Here is a 25,685-nt window from a genome sequence, read left to right as displayed (position 1 = left end):
TATGCTTTTAAGGAAATAATGATAAATCTGCCACTGGTGTTACCATATCTGAAAAAGCATGTGATAAAAATGCATGTTGTGTGTAGGAAATATGGAGTTAAAATCTTCAGCTCACAGTCTTAAACTATAAAACTGTAGCATATTAACAGAATAGGAAAAACAATAATTTACTGCTATTTGCCAGGAATAGATGAGCTTAGAGCAGTGAGACATGTGAAAGTACTGTCTTTTAAAGGTGTGAGGAACAACTTTTTGGAATTTGGTGTGGATGTCAACATACAGTATTTTGGTATCACATTTAGATACTGCTACATGTAATGAACGTATGTACTTAACATTTTATGCCAGTTTAACTATCCTGATATCCTCAGAGGATTCTGGGAATTTTAAAAATAATGCTGAAAGTTCGGTTAGTAGCATAGCCCCTTCATAGAACTGTGATTCCCAGTTTTTTTGTGGGAATAGGAAACGACTACTAAACTAAAGGTGGTATTCAACTTAGGTTTACTTAGAGTGGACCCACTGAAATTAACAAACATGACAAAACTAGGTGCTTTAAATTTAGTAGGTTGATTCTGAATGAAACTTAGCTGAATACCACCGTTCTATGTATGCAATTTAGATACCCTGTGTTGTCTTTGGTTGTTGAAACGATTCCCAGTGCTCTTGATCTGGTTGTTCAACTAAAAGTGCTATCAATAACAGTGCTATTTCATTACCTGTCTTGCTTGGTTAATCCACAGGTCTGAGTAATTAAAAAGATTTGCTGCACTACCTGCTAAATCTTCCTGACCATGTCCCGATCTGCCCGAAGTTTGCTTAAATAGAAAGCCAGCACTTCCCTGGCAGGTTAAGAACTTTGTATCGAAAGCACTTTAAACAGATGTATCTTAAAATAGGATACAAATGTTTATTTCAAAGTTGCTGTATTTTTACGCCGTTAAATATCACTAATTTGAATAAAGTTTTCTGCATGTTGGCTGTCTTGTGGGACTTGTATATATGGAAATAAGAATGATAATAAGATACTTTGTCCACCGTTTAAAGGTATATTGTCAACTTTATGATGCAGTCTAAGCTGCACCCCATCCTTCTGCAGATATTGGTAGCATATTTCTCTCACACAGCCATAAAGGCACAAGTTCCTCCCTAATCTACTACCCCTCCTTGCTTTCTGTTTCTTCCTTCCTTTAGGAAGCAGAATGGCAAGCAACTCCCCAACAGATTCCCTACATGTGATTAATAAGCTTACCTCTCAGTGGGTCCTGCCTCTTATCCTGAGAATTAATGGAGCCCCCAGTGCCTTTCGGTGGAATTAGATTTCCCCTGGGGATCTTAAAAGCCCAATCAGCAAAACCACCTACCTCCTTTGTCCACTAGGATTTATTGCCTTGGTTCTGGCAGCATTTGTGCAGTGCTTGAATATGTTTTGCCTTTTAAGTAGAGGCGCTTAAATGTTTTGACAACTTCTTGTTGGTTTCTGCTTCCTTCACTGAGCAGCGAAGTGCTTGTCACAAGACAATGTTTACATTCCGCAGTCAAGTGCTGTTGGGTTTTCTCACGGGAAAGGAGACTGGATGTGACGTACACTGGTTTCCTGTTTTTCACTGTTCTTTGCAGTTCAGTGTGTTTTCTCTCCGTGCTTTAGAGGAGAGAGGATGCCTTTCTCTGCTCCGGCAGAGGGAAGATGTTTTTTCTGTAAATTACCAGCTTTGAAGTGTAAATAAAGTAATATAGAGCATGTTGGCACGTACTTTTCATCATTCCGCTGTGCACTGGACACTGCTTATCTCCAACATTTGGTTCCGGGCCCAGAAAAACGCAGTGTTTTGAGAATGGACTCCAGAAGTCGGGCTCCTGGCAAAGGAACAAAGGAGCTAAGAATTGGAGTGCCGGCAAAGGATCGGAATGCAGAGGGCCGGATCGGACGATATCTCTGCGCGTCAAGATGATTTGATGAGGTATGTGCTACAGCTCCGGGCAGCCTGCCAGCTTCTAATTAATGGCTTTATGGCTGGACTTTGAACTTTTATAGCCGGTTTTGCCGTGGCACAGGCAAAAGGCTAGAAGGATAAATTTTTCCTATGCTGGGGGAAATCGAAAGTAAAGCAGCTGCAGCAGTGTCGCAGCATGAATTTAAGACAGCAGAGAGAACTTTCACTTTTGAACTTGCCTTTGGAATGCGGTTTGAAGCAGCTGCAGATAAGCAAAGCAGTTAAGCAGAAAGGCACAGGTTCACAAGGCAGAGGCTGTTTTTGAATTTGCTTTTGGATTGAAGCAGCTGTACACAGACACAGCTAGTATAAAGCAGCCTGATTTAAAGCAGCAGAGATGACGCAGAAGGCTAATGCCAAAGTCATGATGGCTAGCTGCAGAAGGCTGGATGAGGCAAGTGGGGAATTTGATGCCAATCAGCCAAATGCTCAACTCACAGTAGCCAGTGATACTGCCATGATTCAGAATGGAGCAGACCGCCGGGGTGCTAGCTGCATGGGCAAGGGGGAGTCTTCACAGACGTCATCCCAGAGTGCAGTGGAACCACCAGATGGCGCCAAAGCTTTGAAGGCAGTGAAATGCTACTCGTGTGGACGTCTAGGCCATATGAAGAGGGAATGCAGATATCCCAGGGCCAAGACAGAGCAGCGCAGCGAAAGCTCATCGCGTGGAAAAGGCCGAGGCAAAGGCAAAGGTCCGGTGTCCAGGACAACGCAGCACAAGGCAATGGTCTCACGCTTCACTCCAAAGGTTGCAGAGGTCCAGAAGACATCTAGATCTTTCTTCGTTGTTGATTCGGCTGCAACGCATCACATGTGCAATGATAAGCGACTGTTCGTGTCTTTTACACCGCAGGAAGGTGCGATTCACCAGGCGGATGACCACACAATCCCCAGTAAAGGCTACGGAACTGTTGTTCTTCACAGTTTGGACTTATCGATACAGGATGTGCTTTATGTGCCAGATGCCAAGCATAATCTGCTCAGCGTTGGACAGCTGAATGAGCGGAAAATTGACGTTTCCTTTAAGAACAAAAGGTGCATCATCACAAAGAAAAATGATTATGTATTGCATGCTGAATATGTTGATCGTTTGTATGTTTTGTATTTTGATGATGTTGTGCAGGATGACACTTGTTGCATTGCAGGTTCTAACTAAAGTTTGCATGCAGAATGTATTCACGATTTTCATCGAAAATTTGGTCATTTGCATTTTGAGGCAGTATCTAAAATGCCTGCCTTGGTTGAAGGTATGACTATTAAACCCTGCAGGTACCACATGAAGTGCAAGGCATGCGCAGCAAACAAGGTAAAAATGGCTGCGAAAGGTAAGGTGTCTAGTAGGCAAGCTACAGAACCATACCAGGTTGTTCATGCTGATTTGGTTGGACCACTAGCGCCCTCTTTGGGTGGAAACAGGTACTTCATGGTTCTCATTGATGCATTTTCCAGGTATATTTATGTGTACAATCTCAAGCAGAAATCAGAGGCTTTTCCAAGGTTCAAGGAATTCTGTGCTTGGTTGGGAAATGTGCATGGTAAGAAGGTAAAGACTCTTTTCAGTGATCGCGGGGGAGAATTCACTTCTCAGCAGTTTGAAGCTTTTCTGACTGAGAAAGGAATTCAACACTATTTGTCTAGTCCTCGCTCGCCATGGCAGAGTGGACTTGCGGAACGAGCAAATCAGACATTGCTTCAAGGGTTAAAAACCTTGCTGCATGATGCCAATCTTCCAGAGAGTTATTGGGCCGAAGCTCTCTCATGTTTCACTTACAGTTATAATCGCAGGTTATCTTCAGCGATTGGTTGTACCCCCTATGAGAAGATGTTTGGCAAGAAGCCATACATCAAACACATGAAAATTTTTGGTTCTGACATGTGGGTTCACTCACCACAAAACTCCAAGTTAGACAAGCGTGGATTGCATGGTATCTTTCTAGGTTATCAGAAAGGGTCTTACAGAATAATGATGACTGACTCTAAGACAATTAAGCTCACAAGAAGTGTTGAGTACAATGCCAAGTGGGGGGAGAATGTGGGAATTTTCCAATGTTATCCTGATGACAGTGATGAAACTGAGGATAGTCAAAAGCAACCGCAACAACCCACACCCACTGATGAAGGTTCTGATTCTGAGTCTGAAACTGAATCGGGTGATTCAGAGGATTTCAAGAGTGCGAAAGCCTCTATGCGACCCTCTGAAAGCTCTGATCAAGAATTGGAGGAACCATTGTTCACAATAGGTCACTTTTCTCCTAAGAAGGAAGAGGAGAGTGTTGAAGACTTAAGGCTAATTCGCAGGTCACAGAGAGCAACAAAAGGCAGACCTCCAAAGAGATTTGCTGATGAGTTTGCTAAGATAGCAGTAACAGCTGTTAAAAGCACCAAGAAGGTGTTTGAACCTTCAAGTTTCCAAGAAATCCAGGATTTGGATTCAAAGGAAGCTGAGCCATGGTTAAATGCCATGAAGGCTGAGCTTGATTCCTTGGAAAGGAACAAAACATGGGACCTTGTTCCAGTAGTTCCAGGAATGAAACTGCTTGGAAGCAAATGGGTCTTCAAAGCGAAGACAGATCAAAATGGCAAGATAGTCAGACACAAAGCCAGATTGGTAGCCAGAGGTTTTGCACAGGTACCAGGTGAAGACTATCACGAGACCTACTCACCCACCGTGAGGTATGAGAGCATCAGGCTTATGCTCAAGCTAGCTGCAGAAGAGAATCTACACATTAGTCACCATGATGTGAATACAGCTTTTCTGTACGGATCTCTAGATGAATCACTTTATATGCTTCCACCTGATGGCGTACAGGTAAAACAGGGATTTGTTTGTGCTCTGAAGAAGTCCCTTTATGGTCTCAAACAAAGTGCACGGTGTTGGCACACAAAACTCACTGAAGTATTGTTTTCTCTAGGTTTTAAGCAAGGGAAAGCTGATCCATGTGTATTTGTCAAAGAGGAGGGGCAAAAGAAACTGTATTGTTTGTTTTATGTTGATGATCTTTTATTCTTTTGGAAGGATGTCACAATGTACAATAATGCCCTAGCTCAATTGAAAGAGCACTTTGACATGAAAGATCTTGGTGAGGTAAACAACTACCTATCTCTGGAAATAGAGAGAGATCAAGATGGTAACATTCTAGTACACCAGTCACGTAAAATTGCTGATGTGTTAAGCAAACTAAACCTGATGGATGCTAACCCTGTAGACACACCGATGACAACAGGTTATCAGGTAGATGACACTGGAGAAACATTTTCTGATACTACACTGTACAGAAGTGTGCTAGGCAAGCTAAACTTCATTGCCAGATGTTCAAGACCTGACATTGCTGTTAGCTGTAATTTGCTAAGCAGACGAGTCAACAATCCTACTGTTAAGGATTGGAAAGCTCTGAAACGCATAGCGCGGTATTTGAAAGGCACTATGCATTACAGACTGAGATTTAACAATCAGAAGTCTGGTGGTCTTGAGATATTTGCAGATGCAAGTTTTGGAAGTGACACTACAGACAGGAAAAGTACATCTGGAGTTTGCTATAAGTACAATCAGGGTCTATTTGATTGGTCATGCAAGAAGCAAACAACAGTTAGCTTAAGTACTTGTGAAGCTGAACTGAATGCACTGTCTTATTCACTTAAGGATTGTGAATGGTTGTTACAATTGTGCAAAGACATAAAAATTCCTGTCAAATGTCCAATCCAGGTTTACCAGGACAACAAAGCATGTTTGGCTTTGCTGAATTCTGAAGGTTGTAAGCAAAGCACGAAGCACTTGCAATTAAAGTTGCAACATGCTAGGGAACGTATTCAAAAGGGACTCGTAACGGTGTCCTATATGCCAGGTAATGAAATTCCTGCTGATGTATTGTCCAAGATTGTATCAAGGGATCAACACTGTACCTATGTGCAGAAGTTGGGTTTGTGCTGATATTGTACGAACACGCTGCCCAGTGATGTTCACAGAAAGGGGGAGGATGTTGGTTTCTGCTTCCTTCACTGAGCAGCGAAGTGCTTGTCACAAGACAATGTTTACATTCCGCAGTCAAGTGCTGTTGGGTTTTCTCACGGGAAAGGAGACTGGATGTGACGTACACTGGTTTCCTGTTTTTCACTGTTCTTTGCAGTTCAGTGTGTTTTCTCTCCGTGCTTTAGAGGAGAGAGGATGCCTTTCTCTGCTCCGGCAGAGGGAAGATGTTTTTTCTGTAAATTACCAGCTTTGAAGTGTAAATAAAGTAATATAGAGCATGTTGGCACGTACTTTTCATCATTCCGCTGTGCACTGGACACTGCTTATCTCCAACACTTCTAACGGTACTAGTATCCTTGCCTAAAATAAATGGGAGGGGGGAGAGGTTGATTTATTCATTGTCATTCTGACTGGCTACAGCAACTTTCTATATAAAATACAACAATGGTGGCTTACAAGCAATAAAACAATCAACAATAATAAATTACAAAAATCCTAAAACAGTTTACAGTTAGGTTAAAAAGTGAAACAATAGTCATAAAATCCAAATGATATGGATAACAGTTATCTGATACAAAGTTTCATAAATTCAGGCTGAACATAAAAGAGAAGATTTGCATCATTAACTCCTCATCATATTTATAGGAGGGGAGGGGCACAAAAACCATTCTCAGTTCTTCCAGAAAGCAAGTAAGGTAAAGATAGCTTTCAGATCCAGTTTCAAGACTAGCACTGCTGTCTGTAACACAGAGATAACTTGATGACATCCAGCCAGGGGAGGGGAGGGAGAAAGATACCCCACCCACTGTTTAGTTCGTGGTGCAACACATCACCTAAGTCATAACTGCTATTCTCACAACAAATGGTATCTGCCAGGTTAAGCTTGTCAACCCAGTTTGATCTCTTTAGCAGCCTCTTTTTATAACCAGAGTCCTAGCATTGAAGAACCCATTTAGTCCAATCCAGTCCCATTACAATATCCTGTTTATTCATTTCATTTCATATAATATCGTAATATCATATCATATCACAGAGTTGGAAGGGACCCTGAGGATGATCTATTCTAGTCCAGCCCCCTGGAATGCAGGAAAATGCAGCTGTCCCATACAGGGATCAGACTTGCAACCTTGCCGCTCTCAGGTCAGACTCAAAGGAGCAGGAATTGCAACTTTTTAAAAAAGGAACACCTACTTCTGCAGTTGAAAGATCTCTGTCATGAAAAGAAAGCACTGCTCCCCTATTTAGAAAGTAAGAGTTCATTGAATATTCTTATTTTACACATAAGTGTTTGTGGAGTATTATTTTACACACACGTGTTATGTACCAATCTGAGGGTGCATTCTCTTCGTATACCCCCTTACGGAGCAGGCTTTATTTCCTAATTTTAACCAAAGCAGACTGCCTCAGATTTACAGCTCAGCACAACATATCCCTTAGAAAAACGGCGAGCCATTGCCATGCCTTCAGAAAGGCTACAGGGCAAGGAGTTGCTCTATAGGTATATCTTCTACACATCTGCTTTTCTATACCAATTCCAAATTAGTTTTTGAGGGGCATGAAGTAGTAAGATTCTGCTTGAGCCCATAATTTGTCTCTGACAATAGAGGCAAAGCCGAAAACAGTATTGCCTTCTGGGCTCTAGGATCTTTCACAGGCCCTGATCAGCTGGAGTCTCCTAATATTTCTCTGGTGCCATTTCAGTGCATAAGCAACAGCACTCACAGCCCATATATAGCGGAAACCAAGGGAAGGATACCTAAACCTCAATTTCCTCTATTGTCCACACTAAGAAAAGATGGCTGAGGCAATTTCCCCGTTTCTGCTTACATGCAGAGTTTGCTAATGGTCTTCTTATACTCATCTTCAATCAGCAGTGTCCCATTCAAAAGTTCCTCAACAAGTTGGTGCTACAATTGCATTTTATTATCAGGAGGGGAGGGGGGAACCCCCCAAATCAAGTCTGAAAACACATGGGAAGCTAAACCAAAAAGAGACAAGATGTGAGAAGAAACACGAATACATGGGAGGCAAAGACAACTTCAGGGCCTGGTCTGGTCAAGACTTTTACCTACTACAGTGGTACCTCGGGTTACATACGCTTCAGGTTACATACGCTTCAGGTTACAGACTCCGCTAACCCAGAAATAGTGCTTCAGGTTAAGAACTTTGCTTCAGGATGACAGCAGAAATCGTGCTCCAGCGGCGTGGCGGCAGCAGGAGGTCCCATTAACTAAAGTGGTGCTTCAGGTTAAGAACAGTTTCAGGTTAAGAACAGACCTCCAGAACGAATTAAGTACTTAACCCGAGGTACCACTGTATAGGAGAGAAGAGCATGAAGGAGTCAGGTAAAGGCTAAATCAAGATTTGCTCCAGTCAGGCTGTCCCCTCACAAGGCCAACTGATACCACCTGCCCTGAAGGAAGGAAAAAGGGAGAGACGTGCAAAGAGAACTGGCACTTTGCCAGTTAGACTCTCTCACCCCCACCAATTTTTATATCCTTTGTGTTGGCATTTTAAACTGCCTTGGCAGAAATGGTTTCATTAAAAACAATGAACCTCTAGAAGACGTTTTGACAGCAATTCCAGAGAAGAGGTCTGGGAGTCTCAAGAAACCTTAAATCTGCAGTCCAAATTAATTTTCGTAGTGGCAGGAATGGTCAAGTCGCAGTAATCAATGGGACTGAACTATAAATATTCTGGTTTAGTGTGCTTATGGATCATGGCCATTGTGATTTGAAGTTTTGAAGTAGAAGCTGCCAAGGAAAGCAAAAGGACATGAACAAGAAAGGACTGAATTAGCAGTCGGAGAAGCTGCTGGGAGGGGGAAACAGGACACTTTGTATACATGGCGCTTCTATATCGACAGGTGCTTCTCATCTGAGGTAATCTTGATGATATCCATAGTACCAAAAGCAGCCCTGCAGCTTAATTCAGAGGCACATTTGTATGCAGTGAATGCTGAGTTGAATACAGTGGTACCTCTGGTTACGTACTTAATTCGTTCCGGAGGTCCGTTCTTAACCTGAAACTATTCTTAACCTGAAGCACCGCTTTAGCTAACGGGGCCTCCCACTGCTGCTGCGCCGCCGCCACCGCGCGATTTCTGTTCTCATACTGAAGCAAAGTTCTTAACCAGAGGTACTATTTCTGGGTTAGCGGAGTCTGTAACCTGAAGCGTTGGTAACCTGAAGCCTATTTAACCCAAGGTACCACTGTACATCTTTGTGGAGAAGATACATCTTTGACTACTGCTAGCCCTTAGAGCAGGGGTGGCTCCGGCCCAAGGAGGGTAGTTTTTGTTTTTGTGGGGGTCGTGTCTCTAGTGGTTGTGGTTGACACACACACACACACACAAAATCCACACCACACAGGCTGCACTTAGTCCCTTACGAAAAGCTTGTGCTTTTTTGAGAGGGGGTGTGAATCAATGACCAAAAAAAATCTGTCACTGAAAATATTTACAAAATGTGCAGGTCTTTGGATGGTGAGAGTGTGGTGAATTAATCAATGCAGAGTCTTCTTCATAAACAATAAAACTTTTACTTGAGAAAAATAAAGTTCATAAACAGCATAGTTAAAGAGCATACACAGAGTGCTCATAGCAGCTACAGTATCTGACTCTTCACAGACACAGTCTCAGTTATTGATTTACTGGAGTCCTGGAGCCACTCTGCAGCAACACAACGACACACAGAGACACTGGCTGAGACACACAGAGAGAGACTTGACACTAAGGCCCACAGAGAGGCTGGCTACTTTAATAGGGAGAATAAAGATAAGTCACGAGTCACAGTGACAGCAGTTTGCTGTTAGCATTTAGCAGGCTTGAATGATTGTGTAGGCTTTGTAGGCCTTACTACTTCTGCTCTCAAGAACCTTTGTCTCATGACAGAGAGAAAAGCTGAGCTGAGACAGCAGCTTGCCAAGACAGCTGGGAATCAAAACAGCAGCAACTTTGTGCATCATGCGCTTCTGCCTTTGAGCTTGCCACTGCTGAGGATGTGCCCATTATGTTACATTAGTTGCAGCAAGAACTGAGGAAGCCCAATATAGCGCCTCTCGTTTGTCTTTCCAGCATGCATGCATGCATGCATGACTTTTCCTGAAGGTTTAGCAGAACCATAAACCACATCTGTCTTCAGCGCCGTTTTGCAGCCTGAAACAGGCTTTTAATAGGGAAATGTAACAGCTCCTGCATACTGTGGGATTGGCCTAGCAACAGAGACCAAAATAATACCTCTGCTTCGTCAAGTGCTTTTTGCCTTATTGGTGTACGAGGAAAGGTCTGGGCATTGGATTGGGCAATCAAACTGTCTTTGATAGGTTTACCACACCTATCAGCCAATCATCCATTCCCACCACCCTTCTGAGTAATACCCCTCCCCACCCTCTCACTATATATACCGTATATTTCGATCTATAAGACGCACTAGACCACAAGACGCACCTAGTGTTTGGAGGAGGAAAACATTGAAAAAAAATATTCTGAATCTCAGAAGCCAGAACAGCAAGAGGGATCGCTGCACAGTGAAAGCATAAATCCCTCTTGCTGTTCTGGCTTCTGTGATAGCTGCTCAGCCTGCATTCGCTCCATAAGACGCACACACATTTCCCCTTTTTAGGAGGGAAAAAGTGAGTCTTCTAGAGCAAAAAATACGGTATATATGGATCTGGTGACTTCTTTTCAGTGTATCCGAAGAAGTGTGCATGCACACAAAAGCTCATACTGGTAGCAAACTTAGTTGGTCTCTAAGGTACTACTGGAAGGAATTTTTAAATTTTGTTTAAAATGGAAGATTCTGGGGGAAGCTGAGGCACGTACTCAACCACATTTTGCAGCCTGAATTGGAGCCAGGATGGGGTGTGTCTGTCCATTTGTCCATCCCATCCTGAGCCAACATTATTCAGACACTTAATTCCTGCCTTCCTTTATCCACCACCAGCAACCAGGGCCTACACCTGAAGCAGGTTCCTTTACCCTACAAACCTTTTTCTAGCAAAACCTTAGTTGCTATTAATTTCTGTGAGGAGCTGTGATAGCAGATCATTTGGATGCTTGGTCGTCAAGATGTTTTTTCTATGGCTTGGAAAAGAGGCATCTCTTCCCTCTGTCTTGAGTTCTAAATTATTTAAAAAGCTGGCAACGGATATTTGATAGGGAGGCATGTGACATTTATTTTCATAAAACATTAAAAGAGCTGCATGGTGCTCCTTTGTACACGCAATTATAGCCCCTAGTACGCTTTAGTTTTTCCTTTCAATTGAAAATTATTTTTGTGATGTTGGAGTCCCTGTGCCACTGGTGCCAGTTTTACCAGCTCCGTGGCGCCTAGGAGGACTAGCATGTTTCCTATTGCCTTCATTTAATGGGGTATACTGGAATTGTAATGAACAATTAAAGAGTTGTTTGTCATCTGCAAGAGAGTCTGAAATCTCTTGAAGCACAATGCCAATTGAATACCCTTGAAAGCAATCCAGCCTGTGTGTGTATGACAAGCATGCACACTGTATTTTCTTTAAAGCAATGTTTAAAGGTGGTTTGCGTTAAAATTAGTAGGGATGAGTTAAACCACAGAGCCTAGGACTTGCTGATCAGAAGGTTGGCGGTTTGAATCACGCGACGGGATGGGCTCCCATTGTTTGGTCCCAGCTCCTGCCAACCTAGCAGTTCAAAAGCACAAAGTGCAAGTGGATAAATAGGTACTGCTCTGGCAGGAAGGTAAACGCCGTTTCCATGTGCTGCTCTGGTTCGCTGTCTGCGGGCAAACGCCGACTCCCTTGGCCAATAAAGCGAGATGAGCGCCGCAACCCCAGAGTCAGTCACAACTGGACCTAATGGTCAGGGGTCCCTTTAACGAGTGTTAAAATTACTGGTGCTACCCATCTGAAACATGGCCAGGTTGATTAGCTCTAGAGGGGCTATCATGTCCCCAAATTTCATGCCCCCTTGTGAACAAACAATGATGTTGTGGCCGTTTTGGTTTCATAGTGCAAGTCTATGAGATTTCCAGATCCGGTCAGAACGGATCCAATCTACATTTATAAATCAGGGCCACAAATCGGATCGGTGTGTGTCTTGTGTGTCGCCAGGATTGCTAGAGGGCTTAAGTTGCTGCCTCCCAAAATTCATGCATAAGGCTTGCTTCTCCCCCCAAAAAAAACTGGACAGTGTCTACATCTGTACAATATGCTGTGCATGAGTCTGCTATGTATTCTGAGCCTAAACATGTCCTCTAAAATGAATGGGTTCAGATTGGAGCCTGCCTTTGCAGAAGACCCAGGTTGTAAGTTCTAGGCTCTGTAGGATGCCATTTAATTGAATTATCCAGGATGCGTTAACACCTGGATAACTCTAATTTTCTAAATTAAATAAGGCAGTTACCTAAGCAATCCTTCCACCTCAATGAGAGCATCTGCGTCATCAGGTGACTCAGGAGACCTACACCTTCTGTTAACAAATGCATTAATAAATGTGGTGCAGATGTTCTACTGAGAACCTTTTGCAGAAAATAATCCAAGGGCGGGGGGGTGGGGAGACTTTGCAGCTTTGCACAGATTTCTGACACCACTGAACATTTTCTTGTGGTTCACACCAGGATGCAATTATGTTGCTCTGACAGAGCACCCGTTGTTGAATTTCCCCTTTGACTTCTCACCTCTGTTTTCTCAAATGCATCAGCCTGGCAGAAATCAGAAGCCAGATTTAGCAGCTCAAGGAAGCGTTCGCCTAAACTGTTATAAATTAGTTGAAGCTGAATCTTTACAGCATCCGTTTGTATCAGGCTTTGTGAGTTTGCTGTAGGCACTTGGGGGTTTTATTGAAGAAGCGGGGCCAGCAAGATGTAAAATGATTTCCACATTTGTTTGGTGATGTATATGGAGCCCCATTGAGGCCAGACTTGTGGGTCAAAATCCAGAAGAGCCTGTCGCATCCTCCCCTCAAAAAATGGCTGATGGTAGAGGCACCCAGCATGGGAATATCAGCCAATCTCGGTTAGAGCATGGTGCTGTTAACACCAAGGTTACAAGTTTGATCCTTACATGGGACAGCTATGTATTCTTGCATCACAGGTACAGTGGTACCTCGGGTTACATATGCTTCGGGTTACATACGCTTCAGGTGACAGACTCTGCTAACCCAGAAATAGTGCTTCAGGTTAAGAACTTTGCTTCAGGATGAGAACAGAAATTGTGCTCTGGTGGCACAGCAGCAGCAGCAGGAGGCCCCATTAGCTAAAGTGGTGCTTCAGGTTAAGAACAGTTGCAGGTTAAGAACGGACCTCTGGAACGAATTAAGTACCTTATCAGAGATACCACTGTGTTTACTTACTAGCAAATTAACACTATACAGCTCACTGGTAATGTACAGATCTTTAGCAGCAATACTCTAAAGTTCAGTCTGGACAAATAATGAGGCCTCGATGGTGATGGGGGGAAATCAAATAACACCAAAGCAATAAGTCTGGGTGACATACATAAATTATTCAGGAGGATGAGTCATTGCAAGTATTAATGACTCAGTCTATGCTGTGTATTTGCAATCAGATTTAATTCAGTCATTAGCTTTAGCAGAATCAGAAATGTTCTGTTGCTCTAGAACAGAGATGGCGGCCTATCGCCAACCAGTGTGACAAATAGGGATGATGAAAGTTGTAGTACAGCAATATCTGGAAAACTAAAGAATTCCCATCCTTTCTCTATAATATAACAAGAAGCTCAATTGTCTTGAGCTTTGCATAGTTCTCAGTTGCTGTGCCTTTTGCATTTGCTTACAAATATACAGTGTACTGTGTATTTTATACAGTGGTACCTCGGGTTACATACACTTCAGGTTACAGACTCTGCTAACCCAGAAATAGTACCTTGGGTTAAGAACTTTGCTTCAGGATGAGAACAGAAATTGTGCTCCGGCGGTGCGGCGGCAGTGGGAAGCCCCATTAGCTAAAGTGGTGCTTCAGGTTAAGAACAGTTTCAGGTTGAAAACAGACCTCTGGAACGAATTAAGTACCTTATCAGAGGTACCACTGCATTTGATTACATAATATTCCACACAGGCAGGTGGGTGGAGTAGCAAAGGCTATATCACTATACTACTATTGCTACTACCATGGCATACAGACATGGCCACCAACAAGCTTATGGTTTCTTTGGAGAAAGATCAGGGACTCAGCTATATTGGCAAAGGAAAAGCGCTTTATATGCTTTGTACTGTATATGCATTATAACACTGTGACAGCAGATGGCGCTGTGGGGTTCCATTTTTGCCAACCTGATTTCTCATACAAAGTTTACAACACGTTTAACTGAAATGCTTCTTTGATGAGTCTAGATCCAGCCCAGGTTTGGAAGTAATGCTAAGCCAACTGTTGCTTTGTTTCGGATAGCATGGCAGCAAGACAGCTAAAGTAAGGAATGAAGCAGCTGCCATTTTTTCAAGGTCCCACCTGCGCTATGCTAGGGTTGTTGAGCTTTTCTTGACAAAGTTGTATAGCTTTTTTCAGTTTTGCCCAAAGTTGTAGGGTTAGGAAACCCTTATTCACCCTCGCTGAGATATAATTCCAGAGTTCCCAAGGAAGAGGGATGGATTGTTAAACCACTCTGGGAATTGTAGGTCTGAGAGTACACTCAGTTGTTCACACTTAGCTGTCATTTGACTTACCATGTGAGCCCAAAGCATTGTGTTGGGCTTGGCCCAGGATAACTTCAAATCCTGCTCAGCCATGAGATTAGTCACTCTCTTTGCCTAATCTTCCTCATGGAATTGAAATCAGGATGCACAGATAAACTTCCTCGTGGAATATGAATACAATAAAGATAGGAGCAGTAACCCGACACAGAATATTAAAGGCTGTATGCTGTACGTAAAGGTAAAGGGACCCCTGACCATTAGGTCCAGCCGTGGCCGACTCTGGGGTTGCAGCGCTCACCTTGCTTTATTGGCTGAGAGAGCCGGCATACAGCTTCCAGGTCATATGGCCAGCATGACTAAGCCACTTCTGGCGAACAAGAGCAGCGCATGGAAACGCCGTCTACCTTCCCGCTGGAGTGGTACCTATTTATCTACTTGCACTTTGACATGCTTTTGAACTGCTAGGTTGGCAGGAGCAGGGACTGAGCAACGGGAGCTCACCCCGTTGCGGGGATTCGAACCGCCAACCTTCTGATCGGCAAGTCCTAGGCTCTGTGGTTAGACCACAGTGCCACCCTTCTGAAATAAGAATTCATTATGCAAATCTAATTGTTTGCATAAATGTACAGTGGTGCCTCGCAAGGCGAAAAGAATCCGTTCCGCGATTCTCTTCGTCTAGCGGTTTTTTCGTCTTGCGAAGCAAGCCCATTGACGGCTTAGCGGATTAGCGCTATTAGCGGCTTTTAGCGGCTTATCAGCTTAGCGGATCAGCTGATAAGCGGCTTAACGGCTTAGAAAAAGGGGGGGGAAGGAAAAAAAGTCGGAAAAACTCGCAAGACATTTCATCTTGTGAAGCAAGCCCATAGAGAAATTTGTTTTGCGAAGCCCCTCCAAAACGGAAAACCCTTTCGTCTAGCGGGTTTTCCGTCTTGCGAGGCGTTCGTCTTGCAGGGCACCACTGTATTCAGTTTATTTAGTGCCGAGTGTGGTAGACTACAATCTATGTAGACTTCACATAATGTTTTTAAAAAAACAAGCCCTCAAAGGTTCCGCTGAAGGGCAGCAGGTGAATGGGCAGACATTATCCTTCAATTCAAGAGGAATTAAATAACAAACTCTGGTTGCTTTCCTAAACACCCGAGTCTGCTTTATGCATGCATCTTCAAGGCCATTGGGAGATTTAATCTACAATTACGAAAATGAGTAGAAATGCATGGTTTTTGTAAACACAAACGCCAAGTGTTACAGTTCTGTGACTTGTAATCATTACGCATGTACAGTGGTACCTCGGGTTAAGTACTTAATTCATTCTGGAGGTCCGTACTTAACCTGAAACTGTTCTTAACCTGAAGCACCACTTTAGCTAATGGGGCCTCCTGCTGCCGCCGCGCCGCCAGAGCACGATTTCTGTTCTCATCCTGAAGCAAAGTTCTTAACCTGAAGCACTATTTCTAGGTTAGCGGAGTCTGTAACCTGAAGTGTATGTAACCCGAGGTACCCATGTAAGTATTTCAGCCTGTCGCCCTGCATGACAGAGACCACCTCCATTTCTAAAGCTGCAATCCTATATGCGCTTACATTGAAGTAGGACTGGATGTGGCCACTGAGGCTTGGCTCCCAGTACAAGTAGACAGGTTTGCACAGTACTGTAGATCCTTCTGCCTGGGGTGTAACCAAACACTTCCCAACAAACACGGGTCTGTCTTCGCAGTCGCAGGAACGCGCGCGCACACGCTCCTCAGATCCGCAAAGTGTTTCAAGGGAACGTTACATAAAGATAATAATAATAATAATAATAATAATAATAATAATAATAATAATTTATTATTTATACCCCGCCCCGCCCATCTGGCTGGGCCTCCCCAGCCACTCTGGGCGGCTTCCAAAAGAATATTAAAATACTGTGATACATCAAACATTAAAAGCATCCCTAAACAGGGCTGCCTTCAGATGTCTTCTAAAAGTCTGGTAGTTGTTCTCTTTGACATCTGGTGGGAGGGCGTTCCACAGGGGGGGTGCCACTACCGAGAAGGCCCTCTGCCTGGTTCCCTGTAACTTGGCTTCTTGCAGTGAGGGAACCGCCAGAAGGCCCTCGGTGCTGGACCTCAGTGTCCGGGTAGAACACTGATGAAGGTGGAGATGCTCCTTCAGGTATACTGGACCGAGGCCGTTTAAGGCTTTAAAGGTCAGCACCAACACTTTGAATTGTGCTCGGAAACGTACTAGGAGCCAATGTAGGTCTTTCAAGACCGGTGTTATATGGTGTCGGCGGCCGCTCCCTGTCACCAGTCTAGCTGCTGCGTTCTGGATTAGTTGTAGTTTCCGGGTCACCTTCAAAGGTAGCCCCACGTAGAGCGCATTGAAGTAGTCCAAGCGGGAGATAACCAGAGCATGCTGTGGCTATGGCTCAGAAACAGCAGGGCTTTTCAGTGGAGTTTGAGTCAGAGGCTCCACTCTTGAGTAAGGACTGTTCTCGGACCTGCCTCAACGGAGGCAATGCACATGGCCATCTCAAGAGCTCGCCTTCTGGCAAGACTATTAATTCGAGTCTAAAATCACCCAGCTGTGTTACTGTGGATTTGGGGGTGGGCATTAAATTATAACAACCATAAAGAAGGCTGATTGCTGAAGAATTGATGCTTTTGAATTATGGTGCTGGAGGAGACTCTGGAGAGTCCCATGGACTGCAAGAAGATCAAACCTCTCCATTCTGAAGGAAATCAGCCCTGAGTGCTCTCTGGAAGGACAGATCCTGAAGCTGAGGCTCCAATACTTTGGCCACCTCATGAGAAGAGAAGACTCCCTGGAAAAGACCCTGATGTTGGGAAAGATGGAGGGCACAAGGAGAAGGGGACGACAGAGGACGAGATGGTTGGACAGTGTTCTCGAAGCTACCAGCATGAGTTTGACCAAACTGCGGGAGGCAGTGGAAGACAGGAGTGCCTGGCATGCTCTGGTCCATGGGGTCACGAAGAGTCGGACACGACTAAACGACTAAACAACAACAACCACCCAGGGCTGCAGTCCCTATGCACTCTCGCGTGTCACGGGAGTGCAAACACCCTCTGAACTCCGCGGGATTTTTTTGTGGGTAAATATGCAGAGAACCTGGCTGCACTAATGCCACTGCAGAACAAGAGCTAGGTGTCGAGAGAGAGAGGGAAGAGGATGGGGCGACTAAGCAATTGAAATAAATCCCTTTCTGCATTTGCATTTGCGCCGCTTCAGCGCTCGCCGCCGGGTTCCTTTGGTTGCCTCCGCAATGAGGCCCAGAGGCGCTTTTCCTGGGGCCCCCTTTTCTCCAAAGGGGCTCCCTCCGTCGCTTCTAACCAGGCTGCCAGCCTCGAAAGCAGCCGGAGATGCCGCCGAGCCATTCCCAGGCAGCGGCAGGAGAAGCTGTCTGTCGCCACTTCGAGGCGCCACTTCGAGGCGCAACGTGTTGCTCTTGGTGACTGCAGCTTCTGAGCCGATAATGCCTGCAGCCTATGCCTCCTCGCGGCCACCCTTCTCTCCTGGAGCAAAGCCCCCGCTCCTGCCGCTGCTGGCAGCTCCACCAATTCCAGATGTTTAAGCGGAGACCTTAAACGACCTCTGGGCGGCGTTCAACCCATTGCATTCCGCTGGGGGGCTTCCTTCGCCGCTGCAAAGCGCCTTCTCCAACAGCTCGTTGCGGCGGCTACCGCGGAGGACGCTTCCATTCGTGCAACTGCCCTTTGCAAATCGCCCCTCTCTTCTTTGGAGAGGGGGTGGGTGAGATCCTGCACTAGACTTGGAGACCAAGAGGAAGTACTATGTGAAGGCCGGAGTCTTGCCAGCCTGCCGCAGCCGGATTTTTTTCCCCCCTTTACCATCTCTGATTTTGCCGAGTCACCCTTGCGCTCCTCTCTCGGCTTTGGAGCAGGAGAAGCGCGGGGATTTAAAAAAAGACTTCCATCAAGGTAACCGGAAAAGGTCCATTCTAGTTCTGCAACAAGCTTCTTGGTACATACATCTCTGTGTGTGTGTGTCTTTGTGTGTGTGTATAATATGTTCTAGATAGAAATTATATATAACCAGCTTCTGATGGGCTTTTATTGCGCAGCAGAGCCGCGATAAGGTGTTTATCGCGCTGGTTTTTATTCTTCTTATCCACGCAGGGGGTGTTTACGCCCGCGGCGCTCTCCCTGCCCGCTGGTATTTGCGCGCTGGCTGCAACCACCCAGCTTGGCGCAATCCGGGTCGCGCCTTTCCGGGGCTGACCGCCAGCACCCCGTCCTCGGCGGTATTGCATGGCGCTTAATCTCCGCCGCCGCCTGGGAAAGGGAGGCCTGGGGAGAGGGGGGTGGCGGGCACGGAGATCCGCGGCTGCGGGCGCCAAGGGCACCCCCCGATCGCCGTTGCCGCAGTCTCGCTAGGGACGCGGCTGTTGCGCAAAAAGGGAGATGGTGCCTCGTCGCCTTCCTGGGTCTCCACGTGCGCCCTCTCTTTTTCTCATCGCTCTCCGCTGTCGCTCCTCCTACCCGCAGGCCGGGACCACCTTCCTCGGCTCGGGATCCGCTGGATCTTCTGGATTTCGTGGATCTCCTCCGGCCAGGCGGCGACGGCGACGCTTCCCCTGCTGCAGGCAGGAGCGCCCGGGTGAGGAGCGCCGCTTATGCAACACATCATCGAGAACCACCCGGACATGGCCACGGCGCTGCTGGCGGGCGAGAAACTCAAGGAGCTGATCCTGCCCGGTGCGCAGGACGACAAGGCGGGCTCGCTGGCGGCGCTGCTGCTGCAACTCAAGCTCGAGCTGCCCTTCGACCGCGTCGTCACCATCGGCACCGTCCTCATCCCCATCGTCCTCGTCACGCTGGTTTTCACCAAGAACTTTGCCGGTAAGGTGGGGCTTTGCTGGGCCTTCAGGGCAGCAGCGTGGAAAGCATGGAATAGGAGAATTGGGAGGGGATCCAGTCCAACCGATTTGAAATACAGCAGGGGTGGCCAGCTCCTAAGAGACTGCTATCTACTCACAGAGCTAAAAACTGGCAATGATCTACCCCCTTTTGGGGGGCTCGGGTCAAAGTTGTTGAGTTTTTTTCAGGGAGGAGGTAAAATGTTGAAGAAGAGTTTGGATTTGATATCCCGCTTTATCACTACCCGAAGGAGTCTCAAAGCGGCTAACATTCTCCTTTCCCTCCCTCCCCCACAACAAACACTCTGTGAGGTGTGTGGGGCTGAGGGACTTCAGAGAAGTGTGACTGGCCCAAGGTCACCCAGCAGCTGCATGTGGAGGAGCGGGGAAGCGAACCCAGTTCACCAGATTACGAGACTACCGCTCTTAACCACTACACCACACTGGCTCTCTTGACCTGTTGAGCTTTCTTTAGAGGAGCCACAGTTGTTCAGCTTCTTTGGGGGGAGCCAGTGATCTACCGCAGACGTCCAGTGATCTATCGGTAGAGCACGATCTACCTGTTGGACATGCCTGTAATACAGGGATCTCAAGGCATCCAGTTTGAAATCAAGCCGGGCCCTGCTAAGCTTTGCAAATGTGCTGGCAGTTTTGTTGCAATGTCCAGCCGGTGAAGCCTTTCCTCACTCCTATTGCTGCACCTCAGAAACAGGGGACAGCTTCACCTGTTGAAAGTCCGCCTGTCTGGCAGCTGTAGAAGAAGCTTTGCTGAGGAGAGGAGAGGTGGGGAGGTAGCAGTGGTTGGGACACACACACACATAATTCCCTTCCCTTCTCAAGTAGTTAGACGAATGAGGGAGGCGCAGGGCTGTAGCTAGGGGGAGTGCTAGTTGGGTTATTGCCCCAATGAAGCCTCCAGAGGGGTGCCATTGAGGCTCCCAGCCTGTTGGTCGGTGTACGCAAATGTGGATGGGTGTGCCAAACTGGGTCTTTGACCTGTGTGAAATAAAGTCCAGTTTCACCCTGGGGAGTCATCCTCCTGGCAAATAATCATTATAGTTCAGTCGGTAAGGCATGAGACTCTTAATCTCAGAGCTGTGGCTTTGAGCCTCACTTTGGGCGAAAGATTCTTGCATTGCAAAGGGTTGAACTAGATGACCCTCGCGGTCCCTTCCAATTATATTTATTTATTTATTTATTGAGTTTATACAGTGGAACCTCGGCTTGCAAATGTGATCTGTGTGGGTGGCACGTTTGCAACCCACATCACCAGGTCTGCGTGCGCGGGTCGCGATTTGGTGCTTCTGCACATGAATGAGCGCTGAAACCCAGAAGTACAGTGGTACCTCGGGTTAAGTACTTAATTCGTTCCGGAGGTCCGTTCTTAACCTGAAACTGTTCTTAACCTGAAGCACCACTTTAGCTAATGGGGCCTCACGCTGCTGCCGCACGATTTCTGTTCTCATCCTGAAGCAAAGTTCTTAACCTGAGGTACTATTTCTGGGTTAGCGGAGTCTGTAACCTAAAGCGTATGTAACCTGAAGCATATGTAACCTGAGGTACCACTTTAACTGATTCCGGTACTTCTGGGTTTGGCGCGGTGCGCAAGCCGAAATCGCATAACCTGAAGCGTCTGTAACCCGAGGTACTACTGTATACCGCCCTATACCTGGAGGTCTCAGGGCAGTGCACAGAAAAGATCACAACATATATAATCAGAATAAAAACAACAACCCAATAATACTCCCCCAGAAAAGAGCCACATTTTAAAAGGGTACAGGATGTCAAACAGATCAACCATAGGCCTGGTTAAAAAGGAACATTTTTTCCTGATGCCTGAAGGTGTATAATGAAGGCACCGGGCGAACAGTTCTATGACTCTATGAAAACAGGCATTTATTAGGATTCTGATAAAAGCAATCCTGCATGATAGGGAAGAAGAAGAAGAAAAAGAGTTTGGATTTGATATCCTGCTTTATCACTTCCCTAAGGAGTCTCAAAGCGGCTAACAATCTCCTTTCCCCTTCCTCCCCCACAACAAACACTCTGTGAGGTGAGTGGGGCTGAGAGACTTCAGAGAAGTGTGACTAGCCCAGGGTCACCCAGCAGCTGCATGTGGAGGAGCGGAGACGCGAACCCGGTTCCCCAGATTACGAGTCCACTGCTCTTAACCACTACACCACACTGAAACCTCCCAGAGAAGAGAAACTTGGCAATGTGGAATGAGAAAGGCCAAGGGCTTAGTACTGGGGCTAGACTTGATGCACTGTGGAGGCTCATCTTCAAATCAGAAAAACAAACAGTCCTGATTGACTCTCATCTCTGCCATGAACTCTGGGTGCCCTTAGACCAGGAGTGGGGAACCTCTGGCCCTCCAGATGTTGCCAGACTTGAATCCCCCCACCTTTGGGGAGCTGGAGACCATCAACATCTGGAGGACCTCGGGTTTCGGCAACCCTGCCTTAGATGAACCACACCATACACTTAAACCACATTTTCTCCACTCTCCCAAAGTGCAGGTAGATCTCTTCTAAAGTTTTGGTGCGTTGTGCAGCAACAGTCTTGATCCTGTGTAATCGCACTGCTCTACTTTACCAGGTTCTTGTTGCAAGAATTACAACAAAATGTAGTATTTTGGCACGAGGCGTTCTTTGAAGACTCTCAATTATTGTATAAATTATTGCTTATTTATTATATCTGCAAGCGTCTGCTTAGCACCAGAATGTGATTAGTGGGAGGGGAGGAGTGGCCAGAAACACTGTGGAAGGCGGAATGGTAAACTGGAACAGTTTGAGAGGAAGATGTACTATCCAGCTTAGTCCTCCGTGAAAAAGCAGTTGAAAGTGGAGTCCATGGCCTCAGTGGAACCACCAACCAGAGGGTTTTGAAGTGGGGGGCATAATGAACAGAGAGCGGCTAGAATTTTGCTCCCCAGAACCCAAATTACAAATATGCTCAAAATTTTATTTCGAGATCTCTTCCCCTCAAAAAACAACAGGACACACAATGTCCAGCTGCTCCCAGAGACTTTGCCTCTTCCATTCTTGAAGCGCATGGTTGTATTTTTGCTGCAGCTGCCGAGGGAGTGCAATGGGGCGAGTGACTCCCATTCTCCCCAGAGATGCTGCGCTACCTTTGCAAATAAGCTGCCCTTGCTTTTTGTTCTTCACGGAGCACTGCTTGCCATCCCTCTGTTCCTAGGTGTGTCGTTTGCCCTCCTAAAAGTGTGACATCATACCGGGTTCATAAGGAAAGGGTTAGCTAATTGTAAAATGACTAACCAATGGGAGCCCAAGGGGCAGAGTTAACTGTGTATAAGGTTTAAGCACAGAGGGGTTTTTTGGAGGAGTTAGAGTTAGGGTGGTTGAGAAGACAGTCTGACTCTTAAAATTAACATGTCCTTGCCTATTATGCTTCAGCCTCAGAAGTCTACCTGAAGGCGCTGGGGTTGGTTTTAGCTTGAAGGATTTCATGGCAGGTGGATAAAGCACAGAAATCACTTGTCATCACTGGAACATAAGAAACTGGATTAAGACGAATCAGACCATTGGCTTATTTAGCTCAGTGCTGCCTACACTGATTTGCAGAGGTTATCCAGGGTTCCAGACTGCAGTCCAGGGTGGATAAAAATCAATGATTTTTTAAAAGAAAATCAAAAAACAGATTTTTGTTATTTAAATCGGATTTTTAAAAATTTAAATCAGATTTTTAAAATGAAATGCTTTTGGGGGAAAAATCTTTCTAAAGATAGTTTTCTATTTAAGTTACATTTTCATAAACAAGGAAATAAGGATTTGTTTTAAGTTTTTAATATGTGCTAGAACTCAAAGTTTTTTTCTAATTGTTTAACCACATCAGTTAACAAACATGCATATGTATGCTATAATGTTATTGTTTTGGTTAAATAGATAGTTTAAATTGTTGTTAAGGAAATGATTATTTTTCTCTTTCTAATAAAGCACAGCAGATAAGGTGTCCAAATATAAACAGTTAACTTCATGAACCTCACAATAATTTCATAATTATCTGTAAATGTATTTCTAATAGTATAACCAAATTAGTAATTTTTGATATAACTGTAAAAACTACTCTGAATCCTTCATCTGGTTGTAAATATTAAGATTATACCAGCAGGAATGAGTCTTTCCATAAAAAAATGATTTGAATCAAGTCTTACTGACTAGTGATTTAAAACAATTTGATTTAAATCAAATCCACCCTTCCTGGAAATGTCAGGGATTGAACCTGGGACCTTCTGAGTTCAAGACAGATGTTCAAGACAGATATAGAAATGCAATAGGCTGCAAACTATAAAAGGGTCTCTTTTCTTTTCTCTCTTTTTAAGTGGCAATTTCCAGAGGGATAACTGTGCAGCTAAAGCAACCAAAAGTCTTGTGGTAACCTTGAAGATTTAACACATGTATTGCGTGTCAAGACCCCGAGACCACCCCCTCATTGATGAATAAGACACAAGGACACAGATTTTAGGTTAATGTTATTGGGCAAATTTAGGCCACAACTTTATTGGGTACAGAATGTGAGCGGTATTGGCTTAGGCACTGGAATTGACCCGACTATATCTGACTCCTGCCCGCCATGCAGGGAGTCCTGTAAGGGCCAACCACCAATAGGGGGAGCCCCATTGATGCAAACCAACTTGAGCTCCCTCTGGGTTCCCGACGAGGTCATGGATGTCAGTTTCTGTGTGTTGCCACTGTGCAGTGTTCTTGGAGTCACAGGACTCTGTTTACATTCCTGTTTACATTCCTCCAAACTGTTGGAAGTCTCACGGAAGACAGGAGACAGATGTGATGTCACTGGTTTCCTGTTCCTTTGTTTTTCGGTTGCTCTCTGGTCTCACAGAGAGAGGATGCATTTCTTTTCTGTCTACGTAGCTTAGTAATAAAACCCTTTAGCCATGTAGCTCAAACTTCTCGTCCTTCCCGTGCTGGATACTCTGAGTAATGGGAAATGTGCCTGAAGCCTTATCAGAGGCTCAGGTCGTTAATCACGTCGGAGGCAATTCCGGAAGAGTCGTTCGGTCGAGCGCAGCTCCGACAGTGTCATGGCCCTAGCCCAACTCCGGACTTCAGACAAGATCCACCCCCCCCCCCGGATTCCTTTAACAGAATACCCTTAAGCTTGGAGGGGCAGGTGATGGCCACACCTCCCCTCCCCCATCATAAGATCAACCAATGCCTAACCACCAAGCCTTACAAAATTGTGACGATTGCTCCGAGGTAGGCAAAAACCAAATGGCCCATGCCAATTTGCCAAGTGGAAAAACTCCTACCAGGCCCCTCAATGGCGACCAACCGAGGTCTATAGCAAGGCCAAATTCAACACCTGAAAATAGGGAGGGAGGGCAGAAGATTGAGGAAGCAAGCCAAGAGGAAGCGCTCCAGCTCACACCTCAGTTTAAATGGGGCCCGGCCACGCCCCCCAGCCAGCGGATTGGCTGGCAGGCGAATGACATGGCTGGGAACCTCCGGGGGACGGGGGACTTCATCCCTCACCCCCAGAGGGGAGTGTGTGGCCACATGGTCCACCGCAACTCCTCCCCACTGGGAAGTGGAGCGGATTTGTGGTGTAAGTGTGGTTTCATTTTCGTCTCAACGCCACTTTGAACCTTGTTTTTGCTGTGTACTCGCTAGGTCACCAATCCGCAATGTAAGAATAGTAATCCTGGTCTCCCTTTCAAGGCTTTTGTAGGGATTACAAGATAATGTACAGAAAATGCAAAGTGTCCTTATAGCCCTCTAACTTTCTGAAGCTATTGTATCCATTGCAAACAAAGCAGTAGCTTTTTGAACATGCAATATTAAATTGCTATCAGAGTAACTTATTGTTTCTAACAAAAATCATATGAACATGAAATATAAATGTATTTGCGGATATAAGTATATTTAGAAGAGCTGAGTTTCCAAGTGACCGTTTTGTACTGGGGAATAGGGTTGGCTGGGAACAGCAATGGGATATGATATGGAAATTATTGTCTCTTTGCGAATAGCTATTAATGTTGTGTGAATCTGCATTGAGGCATTGAAAAGCAATACGTTTTCAGCTTGAATGACCATAGCACACACACACACACCCCGAGCTTTTAGAAAGTGAATCATACAGCCCACTGAAAATTACTGATCCAACAAATTGTTTGGGTTTGTAGTGAAACGTTTTAGGTGCTCACATTAAGCCCTTGATTGGTTTTTGTGGGGC

At 45.4% G+C, this 25,685-nt stretch overlaps 2 protein-coding genes across 10 annotated transcripts in view; both read left to right on the top strand.

Annotated features, from left to right (window-relative positions):
- Nucleotides 1–7,070, top strand: part of MOV10L1 (Mov10 like RNA helicase 1) — a 47,194-nt gene extending 40,124 nt beyond the window's left edge. The window contains exon 27 of one of the 2 annotated variants that reach the window (XM_083699030.1): nucleotides 6,998–7,070. In XM_083699030.1, the coding sequence (XP_083555156.1) occupies nucleotides 6,998–7,031 (34 nt within the window). In that variant the 3' untranslated portion in view covers nucleotides 7,032–7,070. Of the gene's footprint in view, nucleotides 1–743; nucleotides 980–6,997 lie in introns of those variants that run through there. The other variant, XM_083699031.1, reaches the window with a different exon arrangement.
- Nucleotides 7,071–7,094: 24 nt separating this feature from the next.
- PANX2 (pannexin 2) overlaps nucleotides 7,095–25,685 on the top strand; it is a 45,318-nt gene continuing 26,727 nt past the window's right edge. For 2 of the 8 annotated variants that reach the window (XM_083699226.1, XM_083699223.1), the window contains exon 1: nucleotides 19,407–19,452. Coding sequence is in view for 1 of the 8 variants with exons in the window: in XM_083699218.1 (XP_083555344.1) it covers nucleotides 19,227–19,452 (226 nt within the window). In the remaining 7 variants the exon portion in view is untranslated. Of the gene's footprint in view, nucleotides 7,213–19,098; nucleotides 19,453–25,685 lie in introns of those variants that run through there. The other 6 variants (XM_083699218.1, XM_083699220.1, XM_083699222.1 and 3 more) reach the window with 6 other exon arrangements.

This window comes from Podarcis gaigeae (assembly GCF_964106915.1).
Source record: "Podarcis gaigeae genome assembly, chromosome: 10".
Lineage (NCBI taxonomy): Eukaryota > Metazoa > Chordata > Lepidosauria > Squamata > Lacertidae > Podarcis > Podarcis gaigeae.
This window is presented reverse-complemented; position numbering and strand designations above follow the sequence as displayed.